The following is an 11,463-nucleotide window of genomic DNA, read 5'->3' on the forward strand; positions in this document are numbered from 1 at the left end:
TCCTAGGATCATTGGGACACTCAAACCCCTCCACCACGATAAGGTGGCAGCCCAAGGAGAGGCTTGTGTTGAAGTTCTTCAACACAAGCATATTGTTTAGCTTCTTAATCTGCAGCTGATTCTGTATGGACACTGACAGCATGAAAACAAACATCAGGAGCTTGACATCAGTGACATTCAGTAATATTTCTTTGTACTTTTCAGTGGCTCAACCCAATTCAGAAGAAGCCGATCACATCCTCAAATTGGTCAGTGGTTTTCTGAGTCCTCTATTCATACATTCATTAAATTTTTTAGCACACTGTGATTTTAATTGCACATCTTGTGAAGCTTTGTTAATGTTAATTTTACAGTGAAGAATCAATGTAATCAAACTAATTTTCTCAATTTTAGGGAGCTAAAGATGGGAGAATCTTCAATGAGCAGAACTTCCTACAAAGAGCTGCTAAATCTGCATCAGGTAGGAATTTATTATGGGTTGATAGCAGATTTACTGTGTTGCCACTAAGGTTTCTGCCTGTTTTGATTATTTTACAGCAGACTCATGCTTCATTGTGATTTGTAAACCTTAGACAAATCTGTCATTAGCTTTCATGTTCATGTGCGATCAGGTTGTAAACAGAGTGCTAGACGTGACATGTTGCGTGATGATCTTTGTATTAAAACTTGTTTTGTCTGTAGTGGAAAAGTGGATCAAGCAGAACAAACTGGATTTTCTGGGGATCCCCACCTGTGTTGGTTTTGGACTTCATGCAGACCTGTACAGGTGTGAATTCAGTCTCCATTTTCCCTCTTTTGTCAGGGCGTTTTACACTGAATCACATATTTCTCATTTTAAATTGTAGGTTTCTGATTTTCCCAGACATGGGCTGCTCCCTCCAATCCATCTTAGAGGAAGAAAACGAGCTTCTCTCTGAGAAGGCCGTTCTCCAGCTCGCCTGTAGGATAGTGAGTGTCATCCTGTTGGGCAGAAGCTGCCTTTATGCACTCAGGAAAAAAAAAAAAGTTTTCTAAAATGTGACACGTCTGCTCCTTTCAGCTTGATGTGCTGGAGTTCATCCATTCCAAAGAGTACGTTCATGCTGACGTCAATGCTGAGAACATCTACGTCAAGTCTGGGCAGAAATCAGAGGTGAAACAAAGCGTCTCGGTGGGAAACTTTAACCTGTGGAACCTCTGAGGAACAAAACCAAACAAATACACATAAAAAAACCCCAGAAAAAACTAGAAAATTGTCATTTCCTGCAAAAATGTAATATTTACTGAATACAAAACAGTTTTGTGGCAAAAGGTATACACAAAAAAGTGGAGGCACTGAGGAGCCTGAATTCCTAAAGCATTCACACTAATAAAACTAGAAGGCTTAGAGATTCAGCCATTTTTGTGGCTTTTTCTGATTTCTGTTTTGTGTTTGTAAATTGTGAATCAGGTCTGTTTTGAAGTTTATATATACCAATAATAATCATCATAATAGTCATAGTTTTATTTGTTTAGTGCTTTTCTAAGCACTTTGTCACTTTGCAGGAACCATCAAAATACTATCATACAAAATTACAAAAGGAGAACCTTAAATACATATCATGTTAAAAAAAATTGAATAAAATATGTGTATCTATTTATATAACAATAATATAAATATATGTACCAATTTTACAATATTATAGATGTGAAGTTTTATCAAAATTGTTTTATTTATTCTTCAAATTAATTTTGTTTGGGCCAAAACGTATTTTTCCCCTAGACATTTATTGGTGAGTTCTGTTATGCTTGACCATTTTCCTCTCCAGTAACTGGAGTGTGTGTGTGTGTGTGTGTGTGTGTGTGTGTGTGTGTGTGTGTGTGTGTGTGTGTGTGTGTGTGTGTGTGTGTGTGTTGGTAGGTGTACCTGGGAGGATACTGCCATGCCTTCAGGTACTGTCCAGGAGGCCAGCATGTGGAATACCGTGAGTCCAGCAGAATGCCACATGAGGGCGCCATGGAGTTCATCAGCCTGGACACGCACAAAGGAGCAGGTGTGTTTTATTTTTATTTTTTACAAAATACTGGTACTACCCGACTTTATTCCACATTAACTGCAGTTGGGTCTTCTTCCTTACATTCTGTGATTGTGTCCTTTCCCCCATGTCTTTCTTTTATTTTTTCCTTCTCTCTTTTTCTTTATTTCCTTTTTTCTTTCCTTCTTTCTCTCTTTGTTTCTTCTTTCCTTATGTCCTCTCTCATTTCCTACCTATTTTCATTCATTTTTTTTTTCTTTCGAGCCATTTCTGTTGGCTTGTTTCCTCATATTATTTCTTCTTTAATCCTTCCTTCCTTGTGTATTCCTTTCCTTTTTAACTGAATTATTTTCTTGTGGTTACCTTTCTTTATTTCCTGTATTCCTTCCTTATCTTTCCCCCCAGGGTCTAGCCTTCCTTCCTACTTCTGTCCTACTTCTTTTCATCATTCTTCTTCCTTTATTTCCTGTGGCTTTCCTCCTTTATTTCCTTCCCTTCTTGTTTCATTTTAGTCTTATTTCCTTCATTCCCTTTTTGTGTTTGTCCATCTTTATACCCTGTTCAGGTCTAAGTGGTTCATTACCATCATGTCCAAGATGTAACAAAGAACCACATCCTGTCAACCATTAGAAAGATTTCAAAGTATTTTTGTATTGCTAAATGGTACTACACACTTTAACAATTAACATAAAAACCAAATATAAATCCACAAATTTCTTCCTCATAACATGTCAGAAGTGCCATAACTGAAACCACTTGAAAAGCTCATTTATAATAGAGGTGGGTTGAAGAAGAAGTGTAGTGCAAGCTAATAAGTCTCCACAGAAGTGATCTTAAATCTTTTTTTCAAAGTTGGTAATGCTTTTGGGGTTAAAAAAATGTTTTCACCTGAAACATTTTAAATTAAATTACAATCAGAAGCTGGTTTGTTTAAATCCTGTTTGAAAGTTGTTTTTTTGTTTTTTTTAACTACTGGAGTATTAATGCAACATTGTGAGATTTATTTTCCTTCCTCCAGCTCTGCACCCACTCTCCATCTGGTCATTTGGCAAACATAAGCATAGATGTGATTTTCCTCTTGCTAATATAATTGTGATGTTGTGCAGATTCTTTAATGCAACAATCAATGAACAGGCTGGTTTCTGCAGATGAGCAGTGTTGTTGTTTTTTTTATTCCATGAATGGAGGTAAAGTATGAACATTGCTGTGTTTCAGCCCCGTCTCGTCGCAGTGACCTGCAGTCTCTGGGTTACTGCATGTTGCTGTGGCACACGGGAACGCTGCCGTGGTCCGAACTCCACCATCCGAAGCTGGTGACCGCTGAGAAACAGAGGTAAAGAAAGAAAATACCCAAAAACTTTCATCCTACCTTTAGCTAATTACAAGAAATATAAAAAACTTTTGACATATTTTCTGCCAGGTATATGAAAGACGTGAGAGCCCTGCTGAGAGACTCCTTTGGGAAGAGGGAAGTTTCAGGTAAACCGAAAATGAACCGACACCCAAGTTTTTGACAAAGACCGATGCCATTTTGCCCATGTCGATATTTTTGGTGTTTAAAAAACATGGAAAGAAAAGTTATAATTTTTGCCATTTTTTGGCTGCATAAAGATTGCCTATGCTCATGTCCCTTTAAGACACTACAGTCTGTAGTCACGTGATCCAATCCTGTCCAATGGACCTTACCCAGCTCCGCCCAGAAACAACCTCAAAAATCCCACGTGGCTGCATGTCTCACAAACAAAGCCTCTCGGAGCTTAGTGTCTATGTAAACATGGCGTCTTTCATTTCGACTGACTCTGCAGAGTATTTCTGTTAGTTTAGCATTTCTGCCGGATTTTCACAAAATATCAGCCATGACAATGGACAGGGGAACCAACAAGTTCATGTCATCTTTTTTGGACGACATCAAAGTGTTTGAGCCACGTGATGTCTCCAACATTGGTCGCATCACAGCGAAAAGCTACTGGTCGATAAGGAAAACAGCAGATCCTCACACCCTCAGCATAAATATAGCTGTGGACAAGATCACTGATGCCTATTGTTCTTGCAAGGCTGGGTAAGTCGGGCATTCATGGTTTTGAGGGTTCGAATGTGCCTAGGACTTATACACTGTACTCGGTGCTAGCGTGGCTTACACGATTACAGTTTAGTAAAAAGCCTTCTCAGGTAAAATAAAATCTTTAATGTATGTCAGATACGACACACATTGCATATTGATCTGTTCAGCTAACGTGGCCCCTGTGGTAAGGTACACAAGTGTCAAGAAGCGGAAAAAAACAGCGAAGTTGAGAAAATGGAGGAAATTTCAAACGTAGAAGCAGCTCTGAGGAGAAATAAAAAATGCGCCATCAATTGTTTGGCAACATTTTGGTCGCGTTAATATTTTCCGTCTTTTTTTTTTTTTTTTTKAATGGTGAAAAATCTAAAGCTCATCCTTGTTATCAATTTATCGTTATCAAGGTGAAGTGATCAATATATGATATTGATTTTAGGCTATATCTACAACAGGCCCTTGTAAATAGAAAAAAATAGTTCTTTTCCAAGAAAAACTTTAAATATATATATATTTGGTTTTTTTTACAAATTCTAGAACAAAAGTAAATTTCTGTTTGAAACATTTCAAATTTATTCTTAAAAAATAAAAATCCTACATTTTACAGAAAAACTTTGTAAATTTGTGAGTTTAAAAGTTTAAATATTTCAACTTTTGAAACTAAGAAATGTTCGGGGGTTGTTTTTTTTTTTTCAAAACATTTCTGAGATAAATTTCTAAATGTGAGGGGTTTTTTTCTGACAAATTTTCATAACCAGAAATTCTTTGGGGGTTTTTTTCTAGGAAATTTCTGAGATTAATCTAAACATTTCAGTTTCTTGGTGGAAATTTACTCCTCTTTTTTTCCCCATCTACAATGGCCTTAAAGTGCTGTCGCACCAATCACACTTGTTTTTTTCTGACTAGATCTGATGGCCTGCTGTTTGTTTATACCCGTTTGTTTTTTGTGTAGGAGCATTTCAGAGCTTCCTGACAGCAGTGATGTCTCTGCAGTACACAGAGGAACCAAACTACTCCAAGCTGAAGTCTGAACTCAGTGCTGCCCTGCAGCAGCTGGGCGGCTCGGTGGAGCAGCCTCTCAATTTACCCATATGTAAGTAACTCCACCTGCAGCCCGGACTGAAAACGCCGGTACTGTACTGCAGAGATAACTACAGTATCTCTGTAGTTACTTAGATTAACACCCACAACAAGGAGCTTTTTAATCTGGTAGATCAACATTAAGTAGTGCATGATTCCAAAGTGGAAGGATACATGATGGTGCTTGATTTTTTTTTTAACCTTTTGTTTTATAAATATTGTATTCTGTGAACACATCAGCATCAGATTGTTATCAGTAGCAGTCTGTGTTCTGCTACTGATGGTAATCTCATGCTGATGTATTTATTACAACTGTTTTTTTTTTTTTCTTAGCTTGGCCTTAATACTTCACTGTGGTTTTTAGCCCTCTAAACAACTAATTACAACTATCTTTTCAGAAAGATGCAGGAGACTGTTTTAACTCAATAATTTCTTAATATTGATAAAACCAGAAAAGAACTAGTTCCAGCAGCAGATTATTTCACTTTTTTCCAAGAGAAATAATCTGCCCACGGAATTAATATTTTTAAGAGAATATTGACTTAAGACAGTGTACTGTAACTCACAGAAAAGTCACTTGTAAGATATTTGCAGTAGAAATTACACCAAAACACTTTGTAAGATTTTGTGTTTTTGCAGTGTAGGATCTACCACTTTGTAATTAAATATCAGCAAAAATCAAGTTGTTCTATGAAGGAGTCAAACCAGCAAAGAAAATAGTCACATGCTTATTATATGATATAAATTAGACTTCTCACTTTCAGGTTAAAATGATCAACAATGTCTTTATTGTGCTGTTTATTTAATTGCTGCGTTATAGAAGATAATTTCTGGGGATTTGATGAAATAGTTATTTTAATCTGCTTGGTGTTTTTACAATAAACAAATTGATTATTCAAAACTCTAAAAATGTAAATAAATGGCCTGTCAGATTTGTGATTTCTTTAATGACACATTTAAAGCAGTTTTATAGAAGTAAACGCATTGAATCATTTTTTTGTCTCTTTCTTTCACAGAATCCAGACTTTGGAGGAAACCTGATTGTTGGTTTTAATAGCTGAATTTTTATCTGTGATAGCTTATCTGTGATAGCTTTCGAGGCACTGAATCCTGAACAGTTCAAAGTTTTTGGTCAACATTTCAAGCAGTAACCATTATTGTGAGGTTTCTAACATAACCTGAACTGGTTTTAAATTCAGGAAGTTGTTGACACTGCTGGTTTAATGTGACGCCGCTCTAATGAAACTTCATCAGGTTGGGGAACTTTTGCTTTGCTTTTTGTGAGTTTTTTTTTTTTTTTTACTTCTGAATCTTTCTGAATGTGAATAAAGGATAAGGTTTACTGCTTTCTTTACATTATCGTTCTTGCTGAACATCTAGTAGTAAGTTAAAATAGTTTTAAACCAAATAAACTGAATTTCTTGTTTAAAATATTTGTTTTTCACTATGTTGCACATTTGATGGATACTTTATATTCTTGTATTTAAAATATTTCCCTCTTACAGGTATGTTTGTTTTGACTTTGTTACTTCTGCAATAGCTTCTTACAGCCGCTCACCTCCAGCCTAGATACCCGTCAGCAGCGGCTCTAACCCGCCTGGTAGAAACGTTAAGGAGAAGCAGAGCGAACAGTCAGCAGGTGGTACCGGGTGGTACCGGGGCTTTGAGCTGCCTTGCGGTGACAGTCTCAGTACCGTGTCTTATATCAGGATATCTGATATAAAGTCAGACATTCTTTATATCTGTCGGTGGGACCGACTCAGACTGCCTGTAGCGAACCGGGCATCTAGCAGCCTGATTAAGTTATAGTCAGAAGTTTTCTCTGCAGCTGAAATGTTTCTGTGTTTAGGGGCAAAGGCAGGTTTTTTCCCGCTATTGTGAGGACTATTATAAAAATAACAAAATGCTACTAAGACAAACAAGGGTTGGCTGTAAATGTAATGTTTACTTCATCTTTTTCTACAGCAGAAGTTTTGTCAAAAAAGCGTAACAGGCTAAATTTCAAAATGTTGTAAAAACTTTTTATTTTTTATTTTTGAGGTAAAACTTTTTTCTTTTTTAAATAAATATCTGTGGGGCAAAGAAATAGTCCACAAGCATCCTCAATTCAAACACATTCACTTAAATTTTCACTTTATGGTACATGTTCACATTTTTTATTGACTATATCAAATATATTTTAAATTTAACTGAAGATATGACATAATACAATATATAATATTCAATACATTACGAAGACTTAAATCTTATTGTATAGACTGGATCATCAAATCACTACGTTGGCTGTAGGAATTTTTAATGTCCAGCAGGTGTCAGTATTGAGTGACACAGTATCAACACAGAATCGACACCGTTTTGCTATGTGTCGAAACGATACATGACGCCTCATCTGCCCATCACTACTCACGACTAATTAGTGGGTACACTCACAGCTGCACAGTGAACCCATTGATTTTTTTTCAGCAGACAGCCGCTCCCCTCTCTTGCAGGTACGGCGTAACCCCGTTAAATCATTTAGGGGTACACAGTACCTGACCGTACCCTCCTACTTTCACCCCTGGTTGGTACGCTGAGAAATTTTAATGTGTCATCTTTAGGGCTCTCTACCAGAGACGTGCGGTCAGGGGAAAATAATATATAATGAAATATATATAAATATATAAAAGATATATATATATATAAATATATATAAAAATCATTTATATTGCTATTTTTCACTTAGCTTAACCAATTCTGATTAGTTTTTTCTTAAAAATCGCTGTATTGTCGCATTTTCCCATTCAAATACTCAGAAGCGAAGCCAGCGAGCTGAGCCTCACCTGCGATTGCGCAACCTCTCGCTAACTGCACTGGCTGCCATTCTATGGGAGCATGTTCGTCCTGTCTGTACGCCAGCAATAAAATGGCTAAACACATTTAATATATGGACTGATTTTCAATAATTTCGCTTATGTATATAATGTACAGTGTTTTTTGTCACTGTGTGTGCATCGTGTTTTGTGTGCGGAGGAGCGATCAGAAACGACAGAGAACAGACTCGAAGTGAGGCAAGCAGTTCTCTTGCCTCACCGCTAGGGGCGCTCATGTTCCCAGATATTGTGACTGCACAACTGCAGAGTAAGACACAGAGCTAGCCATGGAGCTAGCTAGCCACACAGTAAATAAGTAAAGTACAGCGATATATTTGTTTTCTTCTCTCTTCCGACGTCAACATGAAAGACTACATTTCTACACTTAAACAGTTTTCTAAAGTGGATTTTCAATTGAAGCAGGAGATGATAACTAAAGGAAGGCCAACACCGGAGCTGAAAGTTTTACTTCAAGACAGTTTGATGATTCTCAAACGGAGTAGAAAAGACATGYTGAGGATAGACTTGGCTTTGGATGAACGGATATTTTTGTGCAGAATTAGCGGTGCATGGATTTCATTGATACGTAAAGGTAAGACAGCAATAAGATGTTTTTGTTTAGTTTTTTTAATGAAATGTGCGCTTTGCGGGCTACAGTTAATGTTTAAATAATTCAGTAAAGCAGAAGCTGTAGCTAATCTACCACAGCAATTATTTATTAATAAAACATTAAGCCTTATATGTACTACAACAACAGACTTAATGTTCTATTCTGTGTGTAAAATTCATGAATGTTTTTTGGTGTTAAATCCTAAAACATGAAGTGACGTTGTTGTCAGTTGCTATGGCAACGAGTCTGAGCAGCTTGGCGAATACAGATCACTTTGCTGTGGATCATAGCACGAAATTAATACCTTCATTTTTAAGTTTCACTGAGTTAACGCGCCTATGGATGACATGCAAAAGATTAGTCTTTTTGCCCCCCAGCGTTGTATGCATGCGCGAAATTTCCGTAGGTCCAATAACATGCATGGTGTCTAAGTCAAAAGTCAGTGCCTCACCAGCAATGAACCTCACCGCACGTCACTGGTCTCTACTATAAAACTACCTGCACCTTGTAAATTCCAGACATAAAATAAAGTGATGTGTGTCTTAATTAGCCACTGAACCAATAGCTTACAAACATTTCACTGATTTATCTAAAACTTATGAGGCAGTCATGTACATAATTCACACCTGTCAACCACAGTTAGTCTGAGACAAAACTGGAACCTAGGGAAAAACAAGCTTCCTAATAGAACATCATAAACACAACAATCACTATAAAGATACCTTACATTTGCATTTCATACTTAATCAAAATTGCATTTTTATTCATGGAATGTAACACTTGCTACAGTTTTTTTCTGATAATTCTTCTTAAGTAATAATTTAGGACATAGGATTATAGAGGTCAATGTAATATTACACATTCTAGAAATGCATGCAAACTCAGCATAAAAGAACAAAATCACCACCATCTAAAGTGCAATAAAAGGATCCTAGCAGTGTCTGAACTGGTAACTTATTTACAGTACATATTGTAAATAAATATGTGGGGATTTATTGACCACTGCTTTGTTTTTTACAATTCTATCATTTTATTGACACTTATCATGTCACATGAAAGAGTACTGTCTTTGTGCTGACAGGAAAACAATCAATCATTAATCATTTTTGTCTAGATTGTCAAGTTGTCATAACGAAGACATTTTAAATAATGTCAACTTTGTATTAAAAGTGTCATGATTTACYGAATGACGCTTTATGACAACAATCATAAATATTCATGAAGACTTATTCATGTTCATGACAGGTGTTTATGACGGTGTCAWGTCAGTCTTATTCACCTGCCTTCAAATAAAGTGTTACCGGCTGGGTTTATGTAGCATTTGATTTTTAACAAAATATTTATACCTGTATTTCATAGTGGTTGACTTTCGGCATTTATTTTGAAGTATGTTGGTCCTGTTTACAACTATGATTTTCATGTTCAAAAGCAATTTTTTATGTTCCATTTTAGTTAGTAATAACTTAACAAAATTGTTTATTTGACTTCAAAGACTAGAGTCAAGACTGCTTTACATTTAATTTATACGTTGAATATTTGTATAGCAAAATGAAATAAATTAGTTGTGATGTACAGAAAATAAACATTAGCAAGCTCAAGAATATGTTTAACTCTTAATATATAATAGCAAATGTTAGTTATAAAGACTAGATGACGTCAATTTATGGTCTTAAATTGCAAAATAAAGTCTACAAATTGATTGCAGAATGGTTTCATTTTTACATCACTTTGCATGATGAGCTACTTTCAATCTAAGTGTTTTGTGTTCTACAACTACATTTACTGTGGACTTAGAATTTAGTTTTGTTCCAAAATTATGTTCAGAATATATTAAATACATTAACTTTAATATATTTTACACTATAATTAACATATGGTAGAGAATACAGACTTCAATGGTTTGGAAGACAAAAGTATTTGGAAATGTCCAAAGTTTTTAAAAAAAGTTTGTGAATATATCACAAAAGAGAAAAAAGACAGAGAATTTCAGTTTTGTTTTTACTAAATATTGATAAACATTGATTGACATAAAAACCTGTTAAATTATGAAAAATATTTTGATGGAAATTCTGAAAAAAATAAATAAATAAAAAATACAGAACATGTACTGGTAATTCTCTGCCAGAATATGTTCTGTTTTTTTTTGTTTTTTTCAGAATTTCCATCAGAAGTTTCCCGTAATTTAACAGTATTTTATTTCAAATGTTTCTGTAAAAAAACAGGGAAATGTCCTGGTAATTTTCTGCCAATACATCTTCTGTTTGTTTACGGAATTTCCAGCAGAATTTTTCTGTAATTTAACAGTTTTTTCCCCTGTAATTTAACATATACAAACTGTTAAATTATTGCCCAACACCACCACTTCAGGCGACATTTCCCATATTCTCAAACTCAAAGCTTGACAGGTATGGGGCAATGTGAGAATTCATCTATTAAACTGACTGAAGATGAATACATAAACTTAAAGCTGGATCATAGACATATTTAATAAGCGTATTTGTGAGTCTGCCTCTTTTTATTAAATTGAAAATAATTTCAGATTTTTGTATAACTTGTTTTCAGGTTAACTTAGAAAGTGAGCTGTTATTGTAACAGGTTAGTTTTCTAAACTACAAAAAAGTAACTGTTAGGTAAGCTCAAAAATGAAAAATTGGACTGATATTGATATCCGATAGTAACTCTACTGTTATGCCAGATTTACCAATACTTTATTTTGTCAGTTTTTTATACGATTTCTCGATTAATCGTAAGAATAATCAATAGATGACTCAATTACTAAAATATTCATTTACAGTAGTCCTAATTATATAAATAAAATAGCATTTATAGAGGTATCGGGGGATTAATGTCTCTCCTTCGCCCCCCTCCTTCTAC

At 35.4% G+C, this 11,463-nt stretch overlaps 1 protein-coding gene across 2 annotated transcripts in view; it reads left to right on the forward strand.

The window, feature by feature from the left end:
- Positions 1-6,484, forward strand: part of vrk3 (VRK serine/threonine kinase 3) — a 14,584-nt gene extending 8,100 nt beyond the window's left edge. For both annotated transcript variants that reach the window (XM_008405406.2, XM_017303832.1), the window contains exons 7-16: positions 205-248; positions 394-460; positions 682-766; positions 846-948; positions 1,040-1,132; positions 1,880-2,012; positions 3,210-3,327; positions 3,415-3,473; positions 5,003-5,143; positions 6,147-6,484. In XM_008405406.2, coding sequence (XP_008403628.1) covers positions 205-248; positions 394-460; positions 682-766; positions 846-948; positions 1,040-1,132; positions 1,880-2,012; positions 3,210-3,327; positions 3,415-3,473; positions 5,003-5,143; positions 6,147-6,148 — 845 coding nt within the window. In that variant the 3' untranslated portion in view covers positions 6,149-6,484. The remainder of the gene's footprint in view (positions 1-204; positions 249-393; positions 461-681; positions 767-845; positions 949-1,039; positions 1,133-1,879; positions 2,013-3,209; positions 3,328-3,414; positions 3,474-5,002; positions 5,144-6,146) is intronic.
- The last annotated feature ends 4,979 nt before the right edge of the window (positions 6,485-11,463 follow it).

Source organism: Poecilia reticulata, linkage group LG3 (genome assembly GCF_000633615.1).
Source record: "Poecilia reticulata strain Guanapo linkage group LG3, Guppy_female_1.0+MT, whole genome shotgun sequence".
In the NCBI taxonomy this organism is placed as follows: domain Eukaryota; kingdom Metazoa; phylum Chordata; class Actinopteri; order Cyprinodontiformes; family Poeciliidae; genus Poecilia; species Poecilia reticulata.